The sequence below is a fragment of the Amblyomma mixtum genome, chromosome 2 (assembly GCF_055824585.1).
Source record: "Amblyomma mixtum isolate Tamu chromosome 2, ASM5582458v1, whole genome shotgun sequence".
NCBI lineage: Eukaryota > Metazoa > Arthropoda > Arachnida > Ixodida > Ixodidae > Amblyomma > Amblyomma mixtum.
Window position 1 is genome coordinate 68,288,351 of NC_143013.1, and position 25,997 is coordinate 68,314,347.

At 46.3% G+C, this 25,997-nt stretch overlaps 1 protein-coding gene across 1 annotated transcript in view; it reads left to right on the top strand.

Moving 5' to 3' along the window:
- The first annotated feature begins 834 nt into the window (after positions 1–834).
- Positions 835–25,997, top strand: part of LOC149359647 (monocarboxylate transporter 10-like) — a 112,438-nt gene continuing 87,275 nt past the window's right edge. Inside the window, exon 1 of the mRNA XM_089571792.1 lies at positions 835–2,448. Within this exon, the coding sequence (XP_089427918.1) occupies positions 1,788–2,448 (661 nt within the window). The 5' untranslated portion in view covers positions 835–1,787. The remainder of the gene's footprint in view (positions 2,449–25,997) is intronic.

The following is a 25,997-nucleotide window of genomic DNA, read 5'->3' on the forward strand; positions in this document are numbered from 1 at the left end:
AGTTTAGGGTAAAAAATAATTTCTGCATTTCCTCGCTAGCCAGTCACCGTGTATCCGCTCCAGCTGTTACAGCATGCATGTCCGTTTAATGCTTCCGTGGTTTTCACGACCTGCTTTGCCTGACCATGTACGAACCCACGTGATTTATATAAACTACTGTTATTTACTGTACGTTCATTGCCCCTTAGGTCCACATTCAATACACCTGAAAAACTTTCTGCACTTAAACGAGGACCTCAAAACGACACCTTTTTGAAAACCCTGAATGTGTCGCTAATGTATAACTTTATTTCCGACCTGTTTTCGTGGAGCTATTTAATGACGATGCATGAAGAAGCAATTTACTCGGAAGGCCCTTTTTACTGAAACACCGGAACTGCCTTTCGTGTATAGGTACAGCAGTACACTGATAGCGGCCGACAAGCACTCACACGACAAAAGCGGTACACGCTATGGGTCTTTCCTGCCACGCAACAACGTTCGCTTCTCAGCCCTACTAATTGCCTGCAAGTTACTGCTCCTACCTAGAACAAGATGCTCTCTTCACCGGCCGCTCAGAGCATTCTCCACACATGCATCCGGCGATGCGCGAACGACGCGACCATAAGAAGAGGAAAGAGGAAACGAACTCGGAAGAGCAGCTGAGTAAGGAGAATCCGCGGGAGAGGAGGAGCAGAAGGCGAAGGGCGCCATCAACCTACGCACGCGGCGGCCGCCGCTGCTTACGCACGCAGCCCCCCCTACCCCCCCAACAAACCCCCTCTTTTTACGCGCGCCCGGGGAGGAGCGAGCGCGGGAGCTTCGATTCAGTCGGCTCCCGACAGAGAAGCCGCGGAGACCGCTGCTCCCGACGCTGCTGCCGCCACCGCTACCGACGTCGCCCGCTGGGGGTGCCTCGACCGTGCAACGTCGCCGCCGATGCTTGTTATTTCTCCGGCTCGCTCTCTCTATCAAGCCGCCGCCAGGTGATCGGCGACCGCGTGCGCTACTTCGAAACGCGGTGAGATCGGGGCCCGCCGCTGGCGCGCAGAGGGAGCTGACCCCGCCCGGCGGATTCGTGCACTCTCAACCGCCCAGTGCAACCGCGTGATTCTGCTGACGACCTAGGTGCACACGTGTGTTTACGCTCCAGCGAGGAACACCCGGAGTGTTCTTATTACTGCGTGAAGTGATCCCCCGTGTCTGCTCACCTATCTTGACAATGTGTAGCGCCTACCTGTGCGCGTCCTTATGTGGCCACCGAGAATCCCACAATGCGGGATAACTTCCGTTTCCTGTGTGAGTGCTTCCAGCAGCTATTCGCATTAGGGCGCTGACTAGTACAGGCGTCAGTTTTAGTGTGGCGGGATCTTCGAGAGCTCTCCCGTGTAGCTCCACCACATAATTGCCAAGCTGCTGAGATGTGTGCCCCCTACGCGACACAATGACGCAGACTCCGGGTCTGAGCAAAATGCCACGTAAAGGCACGAGACATCCACCGTGCAACGCCAGCCGTTCCATAATGTTAGCCCCGAGCCATTAGCTATAACTACGGATGCGTGTAGTTCCCTCTGCGTTCCTGGCGTGTTTGTGCGCCTTCTCCCGAAGAAAGTTTCGGCAATAACAGCTGAGTCATCTACAGACCTTTAGAAACACAACACTTGGCTGTCAGTTAGGACGCCGTGTCAAGAGGTTTGCGGCGTCCACTCCCTTTACCTCAACCTGTCTGCACTGCCCGATAGCCGCTATCGCCGCTGCTGCTGCCGCCTTCGGCACAGCCTGTACCATGCGGGCCATCACGCCGCAGCATGCCCATAGCGCGTCCGGACAACCTGCCGGAAGAGCTGTGGCCGCAGCCGTCCACGTCGACCGCGTGCCTTGACAACAACAACCCTGGCCCGTCCACGTCCAAGGCCAGTGCTTCTAGTACTGGAAAGGCTGCTTCCGGTTCTTCCAAAGTAACCAGGATCGCCGAAGGAGCAGCGGCGGACGATGAACAAATTTCTGGAGCTGACGCATCGACGGGACAGTCGACCGAAGGCAACGGCGATGCGAACACATGCGGCGCAGTGGCCGCGGCGGTGTTGCGGTGTCCGCGGCCAAGGCAGTACCGCTCCAAGTCGGCGGTTTCCACGGACCCGCGAAGCCCCTACTACATCAGCCAGGGCATCCAGAACAACGAGGCCGTGCGTCGGTCGCCCAGTGTCTCGTGCGTGCTCGATGCCATTCGACGTGAGGCCCAGGAAGGAAATGAAGTTCCCGGCGTGTCCAAGGCCGCGTTGGAGAAGCCCAGTGTGTCGACCATTCGGCAGCACTACTATCCGGAAGGCGGTTGGGGATGGGTCGTGTGCGCTTGCGCGCTCCTGGTGCACATGCTCACGCACGGGATGCAAGGAGCGTACGGACTCCTCCTGATCGTCATCAGGCAGCAGTTCCACGACGGCGACGACGCTTACACACTGCACGCAGGTATGGCATATCAGTGCGCACTGCTCCATTCTGAATGCATCCCTACTTATAGCAGGTGTCCTGCCAGTCCTTCTCTTTCGTCCTTATGGTAACTATTCATTGGTGGTTGCTAGTTCCATGACAACGTATGGAAACAAGCTGCCTACCACTTTGAAAACTGCACTGAGGCGTTTGGTCGTATCATGGTAGACGAGTCCTCAAGTTCTGTGCGATCACCGCGCTTATTTTCTGTGCAAAATTCTTAGAACATTTCAGCAGCCGAGATCCTCATAATACACATGTGATGTTGTGCCTGAACGTGTTATATTGAGCGCGACTGGTACGAGACAGCGGCTTGACCGTTGCTATGGTATCATTGTATTTGGTCCGTTTACAAAACAGTAAAAAAGAAGAAAATATCAGAGCTACAACCGCTTCCTTTATCGGCACTCTCTTGGGACTCTAGATGCCACAGCTGTATGGCATGCAGGCCGCTGTCAGCGATACGGTGTCCCTGTCGAGCGGTACTAGGCTGAGTGAATGAAAGACGTGATCAGCGACCGTTTGCAGGAGCTGCAATCAAGACATAAAAGTTCAGGACGCATCTTTCTACAAAGTTCAAATGAGTTTGAGACACTGCTGATGTTTCAATTCGTGTGCATTGTAAGATTTTCTGCTCTGGAACGAAAATGTGGTGAGTGCTAGAAGAATTCGAGGAAAATTATTTCAGGACGAACAGCAACAAAAAAATCATCCCGATGCTAGTTTATCCCCGAACGCGACTGCTTTACATCGCGAAAAAATAACTGGCACACTTTCTACGCGAGTAGCGTTATCTGCCAGCTGCCGCTGTCAAGGGCACCTTAAAGGTAAGGAAAGCGACAGCTATTTCCAGCTCTAAGGTAATAAGGTGATTACCAACAGTTACCGCTGACGTCAAATACGCAAATGGGCACATGACAGCCACTGTCTTCGAGTGACGTCTACATATTTTTAGTATTCACAAGAGCTGGTGTTGGCGATGCTCTCTAATTGTAACCAAGTTCCCCTGCACATGGTCTTTATCCTGGCATACAAGTTATTCTGACTTTATGAGAGGGAGTGCTTACCGCGATCTATTTTTTTCATGCGCAGTGGCAATGGTAAGCAGTACTAGTTTTGGTTTACTGTTCAGCATTACTGTTTTAAGATTTCTACAGGTGTCGTTCTTCGGTGTACGAAACACGGGAACAAGCTCCGACATGTTATTGCACATGTCATTGAAAGGAAGATGTAAAGGCGCCGACGATAACCTCGACAATTTGCTTGGCACGTCTCCTCTCGCGAAAATTTTTAAAATATTTTTCTTTATTCTTCGGCTGCCTTTTTTGCGCCATTATTTCGGAGTACATAATCCCCATTAAGTGGGTGCGCGCGGAGCGCTATTTGAATATGGACGGACGCCATTTGGCGCTCCATATGAAAGGCGCATACTGATGGTACGTTGCCCTGATTTCGCAGGTATAGCGGACATCAGACTATTCCCCAAAGTGGTCTGAATAACACCTGAGAAGGTTTCACAGAGTTGAATGGCTAGCAATGAGCGCAGAAGATGTAGAAGGCCCTGACATTCTTGTTCATTCGAATTTCCTGTGTTGAAAGAAATGGCGCGCTTAGAGAAGAAAAAAAAATGTAGGGGCGTGTCAACAGGACTTTTTTTTTCAGAACCGTATTGAATAGAAATCCATTTTTTGAACGAATCTATTTCAGATTGCATGGTGAAAAAACGGAGCAAACGCCGTCATAGCTCGCGTGACTAATAGAACACGTTTATGAGCCTTCTCACTGCCATTGAATCTGGGGATGATATCGTCCATAGCCACTGGTACTTCGTCATAGACATATAAACAGTCACGTCAGTGCTGCCTATATAGTCCTAAAGACCATTGTCTTCTCTATAAGCCTGCAGTAACTGTGACATGCTGGGTACTTCTGCTTGGGTATGAGGCCGTATTGCGCTTGTGTCTGCATGCACAGATGAAAGAAAGATATAATAGCTCAGAGGACTTCACTTGAATAGGTGTTTACTGCGTGGAAGGTATTTAATACGCCTTTGAAACACTGCAGAATAGTGTTTCTAACATTTCAAACACATATAGAGCCGGCCGTTAACGCAGCAAGGGACATCGCAGTCAAGCGTTTTTCGTCACTTCATCTTCCTAAGTGCAGGTTTGCACTAGCGTTATTCCGTCTCAAAGACTTGTAGGCCTCATCTGTCCCTCTGGTTGCAAGGTCCTGGTACAATAAATGCACTATTAGGTATGAACGACTCACTTGCACCCCACGCCCAGCGTTTCTAAGATTGCATTCGTGATTTTCGGTGTCTGAAGGCTGCGTGTTGTGGCAGCTCCTCTGCATCCCTCGAGCATTTTGCGGCCTCTGAGCACTTGTATAGGTTACTGTGCAAATGAATTAGGACGGTATTAATTGTTGGCTTTAATAATTTATCATAAATGAGCTCCAGATGTGTAAGCTGTTTCAGTGTCGTGGCAGTATTGCGTGCCCCTAGCATTCTTCCATTAACCAGCCACCAAAATAGATAAATGCCCTGACATTCCGGATAGTTTGAGCTTTGGGGCGTATGCCACTGGTGATCGTGTAGTACGGCTCGACAGTTCAGAGAGGCACTTGCAGCATGTAGACTGAGTTGGGAAGGGTGCAGTACAGGTGTAAGGGCCAGTTTCTCGTCCGGGAAGAGGGAATTTCCATTCTTTTTTTACTTACACATAAATTTTTCACAAGCTAATCACTTTCCTCTGCGAATTCTTATGTGCATTCATATATGAAATTTTAATCGGGATTTTAGCTAGACATTGTGACACCTTGTGCAACCTTTTGCCAAAATATTGATGAAGTCATTCGCGATTATTTCAGTCTTAAATGCGGTGCGATGCTGTATTGGTGCACTGGACGAAGAAGCTCGTGCAGTTTGTCCACGATGAGCCGAGCCTATTCCTGTACAGCAGCCTCATATATGCTTTTTCCAAAAGCAGTTAAGGAGGGGAGTCAAGGACAGTTGAAAATTAGTTTCAATCGCATCCGCCAACTGATTTTGTTTAATGCTGCAGTTACACTGCGTAGAATCCGGTGCACAAATATAACAGCGACAGTACGGGCGACCTTACGAGCGACCGGCGGGTGCTATCAGCTGTCGCGTATGCATCTATACATGTATAACCGAGAAACACTGCGATAAGTAAAACCAGAAAACACATTGACTCATAAAGTACGCCTGCAAGCGGTTACACAACAGATAGCTCGCCTTTCCTCGTGCGGACAGTGTCGTAAATCTTTCCGCGAGACAGTCCCTTTTCATGGCTCCTCATACCGCAGGGAAACATGAGGGCCAGTCCGAAGTGCCGCATGGCTTCCTAGCCAGAGCCGAGTGATTTGGGGGTTCAAACCATGCGCACAGGCGGGTAAAAGAAAGAGATGCAAGCCAATATCATCGCGGCGCGGTCCCGCTCTGTCACGCTCCTCTCGACAACGTCGCTACTCGGCTGTTTCCGCCTTTTGTGCCCGTTTTTTTTTTCCTCACATCTGTTTCGGTTTCTTTGGAGCTCAGTCGGGTTGTATTGATTTGTGTCGCTCTCATCCCCCACTATGCGGCGCAGACGACTTTCGGGGCCGCGTTGCGGGACCATATTGTCATCTTGGCCTTGATGAGTAGTTCTGTTCTTCCTATGTGTTCGCGTCTGCCCGTGTTATTCGTGGCCCTTTGCCCTTTTTTGCGCGAAGAACGAGCGGGTATGACGTATTTAGTGATTACCCCCGTCCGGCCTTATGTTCGCGGTCGCGGCTTTTGCGGCGTAATGACTCGTGAATCTTGCGCGGACCAATTTTATCCTTTGTTACGGGCGAGAAAAGCTACGACAGGATAAGAAGTCGTCTAAAAGCTAAAAATATATGTGCACAAATGTGCCCAGGCGAAAATCACCAGACAAGAAAGAGAGATGTAATCCCCCTCTAGAGATATGTATAGAGAGAGAATGGTGGTGTTCATCAGTGTTCCGAGGTCTTTTTGTAAGGGATCTCGGCTCATTTCCAGAGCCCCTTTCTACTTACTGACCGATACTTTCTGTCAGTTAGGGATGTCATCAAACACAAAATATACTGTTATAAATAACGTAATGAAAGTTCGGGATATGATCCAGAAAAAAAAAGGTCCAAAGGCTGACAACAAGTCTACAGCTAATTGTTTGTTTTTGCATCTAATTTAGTGTCTACCCGTACTTACAGCAAGCTTTTGCAAGGCAAAGAAAGGTACCGTTATAGCTCCTTTTTTTGTTAGAAATACACGCAATATTTTCTTCGTCATGTGAAGACACACGCGCAGTTGACACAACTCAGCTCCCCTTGCTCTCTCAGTTGTTTTACTCGCACGGTATTGTTTTTCGTTCGCAGAACCTAGACAATTGCTTCATCCTTATAACTAGCAGTGCATAACTGCGACCTTTTCTCCAAACCGCAATCATTTCACTGCATGCCGCCACGAGTTAACTGTTTCTTCTTAAAAGCCATTTCAGGTACCTTGGCCCATATTAGTGTTCGGGATTGTAGCACATTCCTAGTAGTCAAGTTGAAAGCAAGAAGTAATTTTTTTCCCTGCTTCATTGTTCGTGATGCTTTCATTCGCTTTACACAACACAAAATGGAGTGGTATCTTGGCATAACATTGTCGAACATGAATATCTATAATTGAGACTAAGCCAACTTATTGGCGATGCAGGCGGTCCAGTGGGGGAAGAACATGTAGTCCAAGTATCATAATTACAGTCCGCAATAGATATATAGCCCGCTGGGCTCAGTTCTGGCCGGAAAAAAAAATTTAACAAGATTTCCGCACTTGATACATAGCCCGCAGGAGCCTGGAGTGAAATCCAAACACGAAAATGTAACGTACAGGGTCAATCGCACTTAGAGGGAACACGGCGCCGCGTAGTCACGTACCTGCGGAGAGCCATTGCATCGAACCCGTTCATGAATCAATGCACAGTGGCGCGTGAGAAGAGAGACCTCGGCGTGGTGCTTCGTGCCATCTGCCCCTTTGTGCGGGTTTGCTACTGGCTTGGTCGCAATGATGCTCCGCGTGTGCACAGCCACGCCGAGCCGTGTTCACGCTTAGTGTGGTTGACCCTGCACTTGCACTGAGTAGTGGGACCCGGGCTAACGGAACAACTATCACCTCCCGTTTCAAGGCGATGGCAGACTCATTACTGTCTTCAGTACAGTAGCTGCTACTGCTTTCATCGAGCGCAGACGTCGGCAAACACTATTTCGCGAAGCGATTCAGGATAACTTCACAAGGAACCCCTTACCACGATTCCATCACCCACTTAAACACATCTCCGTAGGTTAATTATTGCCTCTGAAATCGGGAAGCAATCAGTGCCAATAAGTCATGTGCAGTCGGTCAGCCACGAGGTAGTAACAAGAGCCAGCGCACATATCGCAAAACTTTGTGCTAAAACTTCACTGTGCATTTCATGCTGTATCTGGCGGTATCTAACGAAATATGCTTCATAAGCTTCACCAATTGGTAATCCATCTTTCAAACATGTACAGCCCGCGTGCTGTGTACCAAAAATTACGGTATATGGAAGATTGGACTGTTCTGTTTTATGTCATCCGTGAATGAATGAAAGTGCTCACCGGCGCGGCAGCTTCGCAATTTACTCTTAATGTAAAGTTTAAGGCTAAATCACGAGGAAGAAGTCGCAAGAACCATGCTCGTAAACTAACATAAAGGCAAGAGCTCAAAACCAGTCTACTACTTATGAAGATGTATGGGTGGGCAATCTCTCTTCATTTGCTTAGGTTAGAAAGGCTAAGAAGACACACATTACAAGGCACAGTGCAGTTCGGGAAATAAAAAAAATTAAAGTTTTCTTGGTAGCACTAGGTGTATATTATAGTTAAGATTCCCTGGGTTCTCGCTAACGCCGTTCCATGCTGCGCTTCTAACCAGAGACTGGTGCTCAGCACTGTCCGTGCGATGCCTTAGAGAAAAACAGGATGGCCAAATTGGTGCCTGGCATTTTTTTGAAAACAAGTGATATTCAGAAGTTTAGAAATTTAGAAATGCGTGTTGAGTTTCAAAATATGTATTTTGAGTGTGAACAATTATCGTAAAAAACGTGTGGTTGGACGTACCCAGGAACGCAAACTGCCTCTAAGCAGCCTCCCTGGATCTGAGGCTGCAACGTGCCCTCGTCGCCTTGGCCCAGGACCTAATGAACGCCTAATAGAAAGGATGTTCTAATAAAAGTGTCACACCACCACCACAACCCTCTAAGTATTGCTGCATAAGTCGCAGCAAACGGCTCCGCAATAAATATGGACAACGCAAAAAAAGTTTACAAATAGAAGGTAAAGATTAAATGCTACAATTATAAGAGCTCCGCTCATATTATGAGCACTGCGCACACCGAACAAATGCGAACACTTAAGAACCGCGCATGCGTTACGTGCCCAGGCAGTCTGGTCTTGTTGATTGCTTGCAAGCATTATTTGGTAATCACTAACAGTGAAAAATGTTATACGCAGACAATCTTCACTGCCGTATAAAATCTTGTCCTGCACATGCACGTGCTCCATGCCAGGATTCCATAGATTGGTTTTCAATTTTTTTTTTATTTTTGAAAGTTGCCAGTCACAACTGGCCATACTATGGGAAATGCCCCTCATATTTACTGTCATTAATTGTCGTGTGAGAAGTCACACGGGTGTATATTTCGTTTATAATGTCTTTGTACCCACTGCCCTGTGCTATTCAACGTAGGGTTTTCAGATTACATGTGCTCGCAACGTTGCGTTAATTACTTTTCGTCTTCAAAAGGAGCCCAGTAACCCCCATATTTGTTATCTTTGTTACTGATCTTTACGTTGACTTCTATATTGAAACATACGCCACTCACTAAACGGAATATTTGGTTTGCGCAAAACATAGTGAACCTAAAACTGGTTCGATTATCTACATGGTACTAATGCAACGCAGAGACGGAACGCGGCTGGTAGAAATACGCTCTCCGTGAAGCGTCACTGTATTGCTTTTTTTTTCTTTCGAGGGGGGGGGGGGGGTCTTGCTTCTTGCTGATGTGTTTTTCCTTCGATTTTCCACTTGTTCATTTTAGGACCAACTACTTTGCTGCTTGTTTTTGCGTAGTATCTTCGGTTTACACAAGCATCTGCACGTAAGGTTCTTGCAGATTACAGAAAAAAAAAGACTTTTGAGACATAGTGCTTTAGGATCGACGATATAAAAGATTGGACTACATTATCATCAGATATTTCTTATCGTATATATTCGTTATCCTAATGTGCAGCAATACCGAAGCCTTCCCAATGCTGAACCAAGTCTTTCGAAATGTGATTTTTAGTAACCGCCCCTCCTCTATCTAAATAATTGAGGCCTGCTGTGAATACGTTACGTCTTCCGCTTAAATTTCGCCAGAGTAGTGCAACCAATGCCTTGAGAACAGGGCTCGCAGCCGCTACCATGGGGTAGCTACGATAGATTAAACGGAATAAAGTAAGAACGTGAAGCTAATAAACCGAAATATCCCACCCCGTCCCTTGAGCTAATTTACAGCGTGATTTACCCACCTCAGGAAGTTTTCTGATCTCAGTATTTGCATTTATTTTGCTTCAGTTGGTACTCCGCTACGGGAGCTGCAGTTTTATGCCATCTTTCTAAACAAGGCACGGCACAAGAATATATATTATGCGCACTTTTTTGCATATTTCAATGGCCGCGTCTTCAGGGAAATGATGTCGTTGCGCTAAACCTTCCAGGATATAGCTGCCCATCGGAAAAGATCGATACGGGGTTGCTCCACAATAACTTTTTAGGCAAATATCCAAGTAATACATCCCGCCGGTATAAGAACGATTAAATACTTTTAAGCAGCCTGAACGTTGAAGAGAAAACTCTATGGGCATTAAAAACAATCATAACGAAAGGTTCTGCGTAAAAGGTTCTTGTCACTTTTCTCTGCGGCGCGTACTCCTCCAAACGCAGATAAGTGTTGAGCACAAGCATATGACATTTATTTTTATTTATTTATTTAGAGATACCTTACAGGCCTCCAGGGAGTCATTGTGTAAGGGGGGAGCAATAAATATGTTCAACAGTAGCTAGAAAAAAACCAAAAATGCGTAGAAACAAACACTGTTCTGTTCTAAAAGCTGATTACAAATTATCACGACAGTACAAAATACATGCAGAAAAACCAATGACCAAGCAATATATACGAGTGCTCTTTCTACAGTTAATAACAGAAAAAAAATAATTTTTTCATCACATTGCATGAAATTGCACCTTTGAACCTCAAGAATTCATCTGCACAGCGAAGATTTGACAACCGCACTAGAGCTCTCGAACAAGGTTCCAAAATCCGCCGCTAGGCGGCTTTCAGTAAAGCGCCTCCCGATGGCGCAAGAGGGCGCGCACAGCTTCGCAGACTTCGGTGCAGCCCCAAGCTGCGTCTACTTTCAGCCGTAGGTTTCTAGACAAGCGAGAGGAGGAGCAGGCGAAGGAGGAAGAGAAGGTCCTGTCGTTCATCTGTGTCACGCCTGTCACGATCAGACGCGTCACGTGGGCATGCTTTTCCCCATTTCGCGTCAACGCGATCGCCGAGAGTCGCTGTGCGTCCCATCCGCTTCGTGGGTTCTCCCCTCCGTGGACGTTATATATACCATCGCTGACCGAACGTCGTCCGTCCGCAGCTCGGTAATTTGTACGCGACGCACAGCGGCGGAAGCGCGGATGGACGCCGCTCCTTTCTTTTCTTGCATCCTGCACTCGTTTCCGCTTCCTATCCCTTCTTGCACATGTGTCCCCGCCCCCTCCAGCTTACTCCCTACGCTCCCCTTTCCCGATTTTCACTCTGCCAAGCCGCTCACGTGCGTACACAAGGTGAACTACTGCCTGGCTCCGTTGTTTTTCTCTCTTCCTTACCACTCTGCAACGTCCACACATGGACAGCGCCAGTTAATCGCGGATTCACAAGCAAAAATGCACTTTGCGCAAGCTTGTACGCATAACACGTTAAACGAAGACAGAGGCAGAGAAGGAAGGTAGTGGAGGCGGGCGGCAGAGGAGGTAGCGACGCAGCGCTCACACGTCGTGGGAACACGTGACAGTGAAGCGAGAACGCGAATAGAACGAAATAAAACGAACCAGGCCGGCTGGACGCGGCCGACCCACCGCGCGCGATTTATAATCACCGAACCGGACGCCGCTGTCGGCCCGGAAAAAGCGCTCGCCGCCGGCACAGCGGCGCCCCCGGGCTAAACGCTGCGCGCGTGTTGGCCGGTTTAGCGCTTGTCGAAAGGATCGCTCGTCGCCTTTCATTTGTTTTGCTGTTTCCACGAGCGTAGAACACTTCGGCATGCTTTGGTCTTGTTTTGCGGACGGAATTTATGGGAGCAGGGCCTTTCGGTATTTGGAAGCGTTTATGCGTTTATGCGTGGCAACTAGGTACAGCACCGTTTCTGGCTCGTAGTTAGCGCATGCTGTAAGGGTGTTCTGAATATTATACGAAGATGAATCAATAAGTCATCAAAAAAACTTTATTGTTTATCTTAAAGAAAGCGCATGAACATCATTTCAACGGACGTGGCTAGTTTCTGGCGAAACTCAGTATATGACAGGCATGCAGACTGACGTGTTACAAACACAAGACATAGGACAACGAGATGCCACCTTCACTACTTTGTACAATGTATAGTTAAGATGAGAGTTTTGTGTCTCTGGCAAACACCGCAAGACATTTCCTCACTGTCAACATTTCTTGATTTGTGAGCGCGTAGAAAAGTAAGCTTAAGACCACAGGAGACCTGTTGCTACTGTCATGTTTACCAGCTGGGAAATATTGTACTCGTGGTGAGAAATGACAGTTAACACTTCAATTTCTTTGAAGATACTACTGGTTGCCCTACCTGGCGAAGAAAAAAATTTACTGTGGCTTAACTCAGTTATGCCTGGATGTGCGTAGTGAGAGGCACGGTTAATCTCATTGCTTAGCTTGGTTATCTCTACGGTTACATATTTATCGTTTAGCTGGGTACGTCTCAGTACCAAGCTAGCGGCTAGATGCGCCGCTCTCCGAGCTGCACCACTCTGTCCATCTCTGTTCGATACGCCGAACACATTCTTCTTCTGTCTCCGCAGCTCGTTGCCTCCTCCTGGTTTCAATCCGTCGTTGATCCGCGGCCCTGGCACGAGATGCCGAACTAGACGACGAACCATCCTCATCTGAATCCACTCGCCTGGCCGCTTCGTACTTACGACGCTTGAAGAGGCTGCGGCTCGTTCTTCCGCCGTCTCCTCGGCTCGCTGCCTCCTCTTGGTTTCGTTCCGACGACGAATCCTGGCTTCTTCCAGTCTCTGCGACTCACTTTCCATATCTGCAGACGAATCCCACCCAGCCGCCCTTTCTATATATACGATGCAATGCCGGCTCCTCCTCTGTTGTTGAAACGCGGCTTCACCGGCTCCTCCTCTGACGTCATGCCAGATGGCGCGGCGAGCGGCGCTGCCAGCTGCGGCGGTTGGTAGGCAATGGCTCAGATGGCGGTGTGGCCCCCGGCCACAGCGAGACGGCGAGAATACGGCCAATGTAGCTCTCGCTACAAAAATCTAAACCTTCTAATGACCGTTTTTTGCAGGCGTAGAAGAGGCCTCAAGCAACTTCTGTATGGCAGTATGACTCTGTGCAGTGGCTATGTGGCTCAGAAGTAATGAAATGTATATATGGAGGACTGTCTGTATGGGGTAGAAGAACTTTGTCTATCATTAAACATGTCCCACATTCTCGAACAAAAATTTTAAAAATCGGAACATTACAAGATACTGTTATGGAATTATTGTAAGTAATGGTTTATTTTGCTTATATATAGCAAAATCTTTCTTTTAAATCGAATCGTACCGTTGGTACTGCCATAGACAAGCAATGAGGAACGCTTTTGACGGTAGCAGAAACATTAATTGAAACAAAAAATGCAAAGCTGCCTTCGGGTGATCTGCAGATATATTGATTGTTGTAGTGAAATCTTACGTTATATAAAAAAATTGTGTTCATCAAAGTTTTCCTGCTCAAAACTGCTTTTGTCCAGAATTCTCGTGTATCAACAGAGAAAAAAAACAAAGAAACAAAGTGCAACTTTCCTACATATCGACTCCAGATGAGCATTTTATTTATAGTTCCAAATAAGGAAACTTCGAGATATTTTAATGAGCCTGCAGATTCAACCAGACAGTTGCTTTAAAAAGATAAGAATTCGACTGTAATCGACATTTCTCCTCCTTGGAAAAAGGAGGCCGGATTGATTGGCTTTTCCGTTATTCGGCGTCAGTTGATTGCGACAAAAGCACGCCGAGATGACCAATAAATTCATTCGTATGTTATTTCCCATTAAGCGAAGCGCGTCCTTTTAAGATGCCCGTTTGGTGATAAATCAGCCTACATTGTTTATTTGTGTAAAGTGAACAATACTTTGATACCGACCGAGAAGGTACGGCTGTTTGATGTTACCAGTGGGTCGGTAATCACAGTGTGCCCGGTCTGCTCTGAATAACAAGGGTTTAAGCCGGGCGATAAGTATTTATTGCACGCTGATCGTGCCGCACACAGTGAAAAAAAAAAAAGGAAACTCGAAGTGACCGTCTGCCAGCGCGATCAAAACTTTCCAAGCTTGTGATTATCCGAGGCTGATTACTTTTACCGGGGGCGTTTTTTAATCGCTTCATTCAACTCCTGCATTACGCCAAGCCCGTTTTTGCCCCATATCGACCTGTGCGGGCAGCTCGTTAGCAGAAAATTTACTTTTAGTATTTGCACGGGTCGGTCGTATCTACCGCTAAAGTTAGCAAAGAAAGGTAAAGGGGAGCCGGAAAGTTCAGATACCTCATCATCAGTATTTGTTTTTTCAGTTGGTCCTACATCAATATTTAGGGTTGAAACGATTACGCCAAGTTTATGGCGGTTTCTTGATTCTTCAGATTTGTTCTTCGCTTTCTTCTCCGCTGACAGGCGTCGAGCTGGCTAGCTTCCATCAGCTCTGAGCTCCGATCCGACGCTCTTCAATGTTTGTAATTGCACAGTCGCCGCTGTTCCTTTTCATTTTTCTTTCCTTATCTTTAGGGACAACCGTAGTGGTGCCCTGAGCGATGAATACGCGAAACTACAGCGAAACAACAAACAACAAAGGAGGGAGAAACGCTCTCGTTTCGTAATTAGTACGCACGCCGCTAATGATCACATGCGTGGGTCCGAATTAAATAGCCCAATAGAAAGGCTGCAGAGTCGCTGCCTTAGGGTGAAGTAGCGGTGCTGAGAGAGAATGGCTTCGGAGCTAGGAAAGCAAGACAGACAGACTCGGGATCCTTGTGTGCGCCTGGGTTCCCTGGTGCAGTGAGTCTATGAACAGAATTGGCCCTGCAGCGATAAAGAAAAAAACAAACGCGGCAAGGATGAGGTGCAGGTCACGTGAAAGGGTGACTTAGCTTTCCTTCTCCTCATAATATAAATGTTTGATTGGAAAAGAAACATGAGGAAAACATTCTGTTCGTATGCGGGAGGGTTCGTCTTGCTGAAGATAAAAAAATATCTGGATGTTAGGAGAATTCCCAAAGCACACTGCGGACAGATGCCAGACGACACTGAAAGCCGCTAACGAGCACAGACGGGCTCCTCAGCAGTAAAAGCTTATAGTGTCATACTTACTCATGTGTTTCAACATCTCTTCATGTAGTAAAAAAAAATGCCGTAGTATTTATTTTATTCACTCATAAATCTGTCTAGTTCCAGATTTGTTACATAATGTGACTTTTCGCACTGCTTGTTTCAGGGCTGTGTGGAAAGCGATTTTAAAAAAAAGAAAGCTGAAAGGTGTAAGCGATGTATTAAGAATTTGTAAGCGTCTTCTTGACATACTGAACGCTTTTTTGTAACCTCTTTGACCTCACTCCTGAGCTTTATGTAACGCCACTGGCAGCACGCCGAACACGTATCGTCACACTGGCTGACTATCTCCCTCTCATGCGAGGACTAACATTTCTAAGTGTTCTTGTTCCCCGCACACTATTGCAGATTAGAACAACTTACAGCGGTCGCTACTAACGAGTCTTCATTCCATTGGACATATGAATGATGGACATTACTATCCTCTAGTGCATTATTATTACCCAATTTAGTATTCGCGTTACTGCTTATTTATCTCGATAAACTGTATTGATGGTTCACTGCTACATGTATTCTTCCGTTTGTTTGTTTATAGCTTTCTTTGATCAAATGAGCGATTGTTTCTTAGTCTTATTTTGTTCCACAGCTAGTGGACTGGTTTTGTACTCAGTGCACTGTTTATTAGGCTGTTTTTTTATGTCCGCTATTTTCAGAATGATGTATTAATATTTGTATGGCCCTCCTCGTTGTCCTCACCAAGGCCTTGAGTATTGTATGAATAAATAAGTAAATATATAAAATCGTTGCTTATAAAGATAAATAAAATCGTTGCTTTTATTCACTATTTGTGCCGATTTTAATTAGCGTAGCTTTCATTTTGCAATTGCGACAGAATACTTTATGATTACCACTTTAAGAACCTTACCCCACCTTATAGAGTCAACTAGCCCAACTCTCATCTTTAGTATCAGCTCTTTCTAGCGCTTCCTTAATGTAAGCCAGTTGCCCGCTTTATTTTTGTCGGCTTTTGTTTTCTGCTTATTTTGTTTTTTTTTTGTACGTTCGCGTTTTTTATACTAAATTCTCAGTTAAGATAGCGCCTGCTCTTGGGCTCTTCAAATTTGATCCTCTTCAAATCGATTAAACTGTAACGTGGTTCGAAAGTGTCATTTCGCACTACGTGTCTGAGGGAATTAGCAAATGGCATGCTCAGAGGTAAAACACAGTTAAAAAAATAAAGGTTATTGCCTTTCTACTAGGTTAACTACTACTACTACTACTACTACTACTACTACTACTACTACTACTACTACTACTACTACTACTACTACTACTACTTTCTACTAGGTTAGGAAGTGAATTAATGGAAGGAATAGATAACGGTCGCAGATGAAACGAAGGGTTTGTGGTTATCCTACTTTTTCTTGAAATATGTGGCACATTAACCGTTGCAAGCGGCTTATTAGCGGAATAAACCGCAAGAATGGCCTAGTCCAAAGTAAACTACGAACGCCTCCCACTCGCACTGAAGGAGCCCTGTACGGACGAGTGGACTCACCAAAAGTGATCAATAATTTATCCAAGAACACCTCTGGCGTCTAGTCTGCTTCGCATTACGTTAATGAGGCTCTGAAGCCATGTCTTATGATAGAATCTATTTACGCCGTCCATTCAGTTGACTCCAAACGCACCCATTAAAAGTCACAGTTAGCACTGCGGGTTCACTCGAACAGAATCCTTCCTTTTCTTTTTCAAACAGCTGTGCGCCGCGGCGGTCGCATTTCGATCGAGGCGAAATGCTAGAGTTCCGTGTGGTAAGCGATGTCAGAGCACGCAAAGAACCCTAGGTGGTCGACATTATCCGGAGCCCTCCACTACGGCGTCTCTCATAGCCTGAGTTTCTTCCAGACGTTAAATGCGATAAAAACCAAAATCAAACACCTGTGCTTGCGACCAACGACGTTCCGTGACAAGCTGTATAGTAGTGCTTTACATGTCCTTATCTTCTTCGATGCTAGCTGGCTCAGCCACCAACGGTACCACCTCCACATCTGTCGTACCGAGCTACGCCTGTTGCATGAAACACAACACCGCCAGCAACTTGAGGCTTCTCGCGTGCTGCTGGAGAGGAGCACATCACGCCAGCAGGCGGGAAACAATCGTTCACAGCGCCGATCAGGATCAAACTGTCTGGTCTCTTAATCCGGCCGCACTAAGACCCCCGCGCACGCTACATATCAGGGCGCATGCATAATGAAACAGAATACGTGCCTAAGGTATACGAAGATCTCGGCACGCTGCCGAAGAGCGCGCACGCAAGGGACACGAACTCCCATGAGCTGCTCCCGTACAACTAGGCTGGAAGCGACCGCACGCAAAGTTTGTCTTGCATCGGTCGGCCTACATCGGTCGAGCAAAGGGCGGATTATCGCGCCTAGTCTCCGACGCTGCTTGCCGCGCGACAGCGCGGACTGGAATGTGTGCGATTAGACGGGGGTCGCGCGCGCTCTTCCCTGAAAGGGGCTTTCAAACCGAAGTTACGTGATGAGGTTGCGTGACGTCTTCCTTCCGTGCTGCCGGAGCAAACTGCTCGCGTAGCCTTTATATCCGAGGTCATAATAGGCCCTGGTCTTACGTGCACGGGGAACCTGAATGGAGTGTTCATAGTTTTCATGATGATAGCGGTGACGTCCACTGCCCCAGGAGTCTTCGTGACCTCAGCGGGGTGTTACAGAGCAAATTCCCGTTATTGTTGTTAAGCAGGTATTAGTGCACCTCTTACCCATCTATAAGACGTTTAGCTATTCAGCACGAGTTGGCAGGTTCGACCTCAGCCTCAGACCCTTACAAAAAAAGTTTAAGACATTCTATAGATTGTCTATATACTTCTGTCTATAAAGTATATAGACTGTCTATAGACAAGTCTATAGGGAATACAAATGCCATAGACCGTCTATAGACAATCTACAGATTTATGGCCATACACTTCTTCCAGACTTTTGTCTATAGACAGTGTATAAACTATGAATAGACAAAAAGCAATATCTATAGGAAGTCAATAGAGTGAATAAGGAGTCTATAGACTGTCTATAGACCATTTTTATAAGGAGAGACTACATTTCAAAGAGGGTGAGCAACGTGAAAACGCTCGTATACGATGTCATTGTACGATAAACAACCGCAGGAAATTTTCATTAATCCGCGGCCGTTAATTGCGGCGTGCCCCACATCAGCTGTGCGCTCTGGCACTTAAAAATTCAGTAACTCCCGTTCTTGTCACGCTCTAAGCCCATACCTCTATAAAATGTAATATTATGTAGATAGATACGCGGAGCTTAACGTATAGAAGCAGTGCTCCTGGGTTTTGAGAAATACTGTATAAAAGATTCCCGGGTTCATTCCGACCAATTCTTATCATTTACCGCGCACTGACATGGCGCAGCACATAGGCACCTTTGCTATCCGCTTCAATAAAAGTGAGGCCTCTGCGCAATCGACATCGCGGTCTTTGCGCTCAGCAGCTGAACACACTATAGTCGGGTTTGGACAGGGCAGTGGGTTTGCTTTGATAAAAGCAAGAAGTTTGACGACTACGCGATGTTTATTTTTTAAGTTGTGCCTGAAATGAGCAGACCCAAGATTTACCGCTTTACACTTTGTGAAAAAGGTACAAAAACGTAATGCGCATATTTACATGTTAAACCTGCATCCGGGCAAGAAACATGCTGTAGTGCAAGTTTCCGTCTTGATGCCGACTGCCTCGCGTTATTTAACCCTCACTGAAGCATCTGTACTGAGGTGTCTTTGAGTTTCGCCGCCATTAATATGCTGCCGCCGGCCGCGCCTGGGAAGTCAACTTTGAACTCGTTTTCAGCCCAGAACACACCACAACTAACCCTATCTAGTGTACTGTCGTAGAAACGTGATCTGATGCCCTGTAAAAACTTTAACACGCGACTTTAACACGCGTGTTTTTATTCCCGAATCGAGGACAGTTGTTATCTAGGACCCGACACTTGTAGTAGATGATAGTGATGAACATGAATATGGTATCTGATCATGATGAGATGAATTTTAATGGCACAGGTATTCCTTTACGCAAGGTTGAGTCAGAGACCTATTTCCAAGCGTTTCACCCAACAGAAGCCGAGTGCCAGTTGAGGGAAAAGCTTGTAAGTTGTACCCATTGCGTCACCAGGCACGTACTCGGCGGCACTGGTGATCGAACCCCGAACCTTCCACATAGTTTGGATTATCTGCTACGGCTTGAATGTTTACGCGCCGATTTTCGATTCCATTATCTAGATGGACATTATTAATCTCAACTGTCTACAGCGGGACTCTGAAGGCACGAAAGCGGCTACAGACCGTCTTTTCTGTGCCTCGCTTAGATGTGGTCAGCGTTACGCTCTAGAGATTTATTAATTAATACCGACGAATTTATTTCATCCCACTTGCGATGTCCTCCAGTGCAAGGACCAAAAGCATATAATACATTTTGAATTTTAGAAAGAAAAGAGCATAATACTTATACCAAAGCCTGTTGAGGAGAGAACTAGGTGTTTCGTGGCCGAATCAACGTCTTCCTCTGGGTTACCTGTATGAGGCAAGAGAGGCGCTTTTTAAGGCTTTTTTTTGTTGTCCACTCTCGCAGTTTCCGAAAAGGGGTCGCCGCAGTGCGAGCCATCTGGCACGAACAATGCGTGTTCGCGGGGTGTTGAGTGGCGCCATGAATGTATGCTGATGGAAGACAGCCTTGAGATTTGTTTACGTTTCGGGACGTATTTTGTACCATTGAAGGCGCTGTTCTCGCTTCTTTTTGTCTGTGCGTGTCATTGTATTATTTTCTTTCGCCCGCTCTTTGGCTCAATTTATTCCATAGACAACTGCCACACGCGGTGACGATAAAAAAAAAACAACAACGTGGCAACGTTACTTCACTGCTTTACTTTGAGTTACGGATGCTTCTTCACCAACAAATGGCAAAAGCACGTCATTAAATAGTCACGCCTGGTTTCCCTTTCATAAAGGACATCACGCCTCTGACAGATCCGATAAGAACTTTTTTCCTTAAACAACGTTCGCTTGACTTTCCCTCGTAGTTACTGTCGATGCATTGTGCTTGAACGGGTCTTCGCTCAGAGTGCGGCAGCAAGGAATACGGAATCTAGAAGGCGATAAAACGTACTTTTAAAGCAAATCGATTGTTTTCTGAGCGAGCCGTGTTCCCATGTAATGCGAACAGTGCTGCGTATTTCGATCTCCTGTCACCGCCGGGCCTGCCCTGTCGCATCCCATCGACGCAGCAACGTCGCACACATCTGGATCGGTAAAGCCGACATGACAAGTGTCTTTAATGCCACCCGCGCGTTACTCGAAACCTTCGGGCCCCGTCTGTTCTTAACTTGACGTGAGCAGCTTGATTCTGTACGTATTACATTTTCTGCTCGGTGGCGATGTTGTCGGGTGCCCCGCGAAGGCAATAATCCGAAGAGGTTATTGATTTCCTGTCATTTTCAGGATAACGGCGCACGTCGCAAGAGGCACTTTTCTGACTTGTTTTTAGGGGGTTTTTTGGGTGCACCTTTACAACAATTAGGACAAACATGTTGCAATGCCCGTTTTTTTTTCTTGTTGAACACTGCATCGATTGATTGCGCTATAATATGCAAAGATTGTCCTGTGTGCGTAGTTGATAAAATAAAAAAGTTAATATTTTATTTATCTCTCTAAATTGCTAAATGCGAAAGCAGCGGAAGCAAATCTGTGACGATGACCCTTGTTTACGTCCAGTTCGCGATAAATCACTACAAGAACGGGATAGACGTACAAAAACGTGGCCAGAAGAAAAAAAAAGTGAAAGAACGAAAAATAGCGAGCATACTGCTAAAATACTGCGAAACAGTTCGCAGGGACACCAATTACCTTATATGTTTGCAATAGAATAGCATCAGAAACTGTTGATGCCCTTACCTAAAGTGGCTTTGCTTCGGATCTGGTGACGTCACATTCGGTTTGGTAATGTCACTTTTCTCCAGCCAATGGGTGAACTTCATGCCCAAAAACACATTTTTTTCCTTATGAGTGTTTTAACTACATCACATTAAAAACCCCTGCCCTGCATGATGGAACCCATGCCCTACCCTGCCCTGCCTCTCTGTGTGTTTCATGCCTGACCTGCTACAAGAGCCTGCGTGAAAATCGGTTCACCAGTATTGGGCAAGTTTCCCATATCTGTGATTCTTCTTTTTTACACATGCCAGCCATGTTTGATGTCACTGTAAAGGAGCAATCAACAGCGTTTCCAAAAATGCCGCATTGGATGGGAACGAGACTATGTATGCAAACGAAGTGGCAGTAGGGTAATGTATTGCTTATTCAAGTACAGTCGTTTTTTTGTTGTTTTTTGTGAACACCATGCATCTACCGTACAGGCACAGCATACCTTCCTCACATTTTCTGTAGCAAAGCAGGCAGTGAAGTGCAATTTGTTATTAATTACTTTTCGGTAACCTAAATCATCACAACACTGAAATATAGTGAGTCAGGTAAGCAGATACAATCTGTAGGGAAGTCAGCATTAAATAGCAACGAGGTGAGGGGAAAAAAATTCAGGAACATATCTTAGCGAGTGGCATTTTTTTTTTCACAGAACACTTGTGCCAGGGTATGTAGCGGAGGGTCCACTCGAGAATGTTATTTATAAAATCGCGAGGTAGATTTAGGTGTTTTAGTTGACGAAACTATGAAAGCTTCTCTCTGTTAGTCACATCACTGAGGCGGATATAAGCACGCTTAGTTATTGTACACAACTCTGTAGACGACATATGCCAAGGACACTGTTGACTTGATTTTCCTCCTAGACACAGCAGATAACAGGAGCACCACTGCTACTGCCTGTCGCGTCGTATTGTAGACGTGTGCGTTGCGTGCTTTATAACGAGAGATCATTTTCTTCTGAGACTGTTCCATTTGCTCTTGAACATGGTCTTGAACACTGTATGCACAAACCCATGGACCGAAGACGGCACTCAAGCACTGGGCTTCGCGAGACACAGTACGGCTTTCAGAGAAGTGTACTTCTGGGGGAGTGTCAAATGTGCAAAACAAGAGGAACTAAAAAAAATAAATTAGCCGCACCTAACAGGCAGCGTTAACTGCGTTAAAATAATACTGAAAGGCCTTTACTCCTAGTTTCACCTCCCTCAGCACCCCACACTCACTGTAACGGTAAATATGAAAAAAAAGGTACCTCTCAAGGCCACATACACATTTTGCATTGCTTGCCTCTGGCCAAGTGTAGAGGAGACATTGAACTGTGCGTTAAAAGGAAGTGGTCCGTGGGCGTATTGCGTATGCTGACAGAATCCTTTCCAAATGATTGCACCAAAAATTTTCCGCCGCCTTTTTCGGGTGCCCCGTAATTCTTTTCTCCTACCACTGCATGCCTAGGCCTACATTCCGCCGGGAACTTCGTCTCCTCCGTTCAAGCTTGCTGCGACTGAATCAAGCAATGCAAAGAGACCTCCTTTCTCTACGGTATGCGAGAGACAGAAGCGCAGGAACGCGAATAAAACGGGACAATAAGAATCCAGGCGGCGCCTGAACCGGAGGCACTTTCCAAGAATAACTTCAAGCTGTTGATCTGGCCCGCCTGCGACGGATCTGCCTTTTCGAGGACAAAGCTCCTTCCTCCTCATGACGCCATCCGAAGAGCTCTAACAAGAGAGCGATCAAAAAGGCACAGAGGCGCGTAAAAAAAAGGGGGGGGGGGGGGGGGGGAGGGTTCAAGCGAGGTGCAACAAAGGAGAGGTGGTGGGGAAGGATCGCTTCTGTTTTCGCTGGATAAAAACCTTCACCGGTGCGTCCCTTCGCAGCTTTCACGGTGACTCCAAGACCCCCCCCCCCCCTCCCCCCCTTCAATGTGCCGGCGGCAGAATATTTATCACTTCTTCGACCTCGTTTCGCGCTGGCATGCAAATAAGAGATGGCGGAGAACAAGGCGATGCCGTGCGGAGGGTGAACGCCCCGAAGGCGGGGGGGGGGGATCCGAGTGAGTGAAAGAAAAACAGAGCCTGTTCACCGTTCCCTGCTGCCTCGAGCAGTTTTGTTTCAGGCTGTTGACGAAAGCGCCTCCCAGATTACTGTTTTGCTTCAATCACCCTGAACGGAAGTTGGGGACGCGTTACCGAGAGCCGCTCACGATAGCCGCTTGCTGTCCCGAGGATGTTTTTATTGTTCGGTTCCTTCGGATCTCTTTAACGTATGAAGATTACAGCAAGTGGGGAGCGACAAAACAAAACAAAATGAAACTATTGACTTCTTCGAGGCGCTTTTTTACGGCCATGTCACTCAATGTGCAATACCTTTAGGCGAACAACGTGCATTGTTTTTTTTTAAGGCGATGTTGATTGTCTCGAGGCATAAAACGGTATGTAATGATAAATGAGGATGCCTTAATAAATGAGAAAAGATTCGCTGATCTTATAGAGCTAGGCTTCCTCTAAATAGGCCTTGTCCGCTGTAGGCGCTTGCTTATTGCCGTCTTCTGCACCGACGCAAGGTTTCCAACTGAATTGTAGAACAGATTTCTTTAACTCGCACAGTCGGTAGCGATGAAGGTTCCTGAATGTTTCGTATTTTTAGTAACGAAAACCTCTTTTATGGAGAAGTATGGCAATTAGCATATACTGAAGCATATACTGAAATGTAACAGTTTAGTAAAAACTTTTTTCGTTTCTAAACCAACCAGTCTTCGCAAGCAGCGCGAAAATTGAATCTCTAGTGTATCAGCGTTTATTGTGAAAAAATAATGAAAGCCAAATTATAATTATATGTTAGAAGAGCGCCCACACTTTGGGAAACAACTGGAACAACTTTCATGGCTGTAACTTAAAGACTCAATAAAGTGGAATACTAGGTCCGGCTAGACGGATACAGTTAGCATTACCTGATAGCAAATATGTCATTTTTACCGTAAACAACGCTTTTACAAGCCAGAAAATTGCATACCGGCGAAGGACACGTGGCGCCGCCATTTGAATATTGGTGCAGCGGCGACGAGTGGTGCATTCACCAGTTTTTAGAGGAACGCTATTTTGCCGTTGCGTTTGGCTATTGCCGTCGAAATAAAAGAAGAGCAGCGCGGCGAGTATAGCTTTCAGTGCGAAAATTCTCGCAATTAAAGCGGCACAAAATAGACGATGCTGTGAAAGGTTAGTCGCAAACACGAGCGATGAATCTTACGCCTCGAATTTTGTGAACTTAGGCTTCGTGTAGCCGTTGTACGTAGCAAGTTCAGAACTTCAAGCTATCAACGGCATTCAAAGCGTGTGTGTGCTTGCTTCGCGGCCAGTCAAGCGGTTTCTTTCTCACTTCAGCCATCGAATCCGCAACTCTGTATAGGCCCGGCCGTTATGAAATTGCAAAGTGCATATTTCTCTTTTTAGCAGGAGCTCATGCTGTCATGGGCATGCATGCAAGTCGTCAACGTGTTGGTTGGTTTGGTTGGTTGGTTTATGGGGTTTAACGTCCCAAAGCGACTAAGGCTATGAGAGACGCCGTAGTGGAGGGCTCCGGAAATTTCCACCACCTGGGGTGGTCGAAATTTCCGGAGCCCTCCACTACGGCGTCAACGTGTGAATCGCGATGCGAGAGCGTGGTCTTCAATATTTCCGGCGCAGTGAAGAGGAGAATACGCTTTAATACGTGCTGAAAAATATCTGAGAAGTACCGCATGCATTTGCCATCACTTTCCATCTGGTTCTTTAAAGAAAAACGTTTTCCATGGCGCGTCATCATACACGCAGTACTTAAGCCGCTGGCACGTAAGGCATGGTTTTGCACGTGAACAATGTTCAGTCAGCTGATGCGTGTTTGTCATCCTTACGTGTGCATCCCATGCTGACAGCTATAACCGGCAGGAGGCAGACTTCAGTTGTGCGGAACGTACCCTGATTCGTTCCCCCTTACAAACGACAGGACTGAATTCACGAATGTTGAAATCGCAACGACAGAGCAATGTCAATCAGAAGGGTTGTTTGAGATAAAATTTACTGCGTAGTTAGTCAACAAACACGCGATAATCGGCAGCACAGTGCACCGTTTGATGAGAAATGCGCGAGCAGTTGTTCTGTCGCACGTGATGTTGAATTAAATAGGTTAATGTGCGATTGCTACTGACATGCTTTTGAGCATCCCTGAAAGCTTACGTGTACACTTCCCGACAGCACGCAACGCACACCATAAGGCCACACTCTCGCGTCATCGTTGCCGAAGTTTATACACGCGTGAGCGCCATCAACAGTTTGATATGCAGTCTGCGGCTGCCCTCGATAACTTCACGCATATTTTCTTCTTACGCCCACAGGTCCTATACCGCTCGAGCGCGTTGTAATGCCCTTATAAAAATGGTCTATAAACAGTCTATAGACTTCTTATAGGCTGTATAGCCTTAATATAGATCTCTTTTTGTCTCTTTATAGTCTATAGACTGTTTAAAGCCAAAAGTCTACTAAAAGTGTATGGCCAAAAATTTGTAGATTGTCTTTAGGCTATAGCATTTGTATTGTCTATAGACTGTTCTCTAGGATTTGTCTGTAGAGAGTCTAGAGACTTCTTATAGGCTGTATGGCCTTCCTATAGATCTCTTTTTGTCTATTTATACTCTATAAACTGTTTAAACACAAGAGTCTACTAAAAGTGTACGGCCAAAAATCTATAGATTGTCTTTGTATTGCTTATAGACTGTTCTCTAGGATTTGTCTGTAGAGAGTCTATTGAGTATATTTGTAGAGAGTCTATTGAGTCTATTGTCGATTTTCGGTTTCCTGCCGCCTTTTCGGT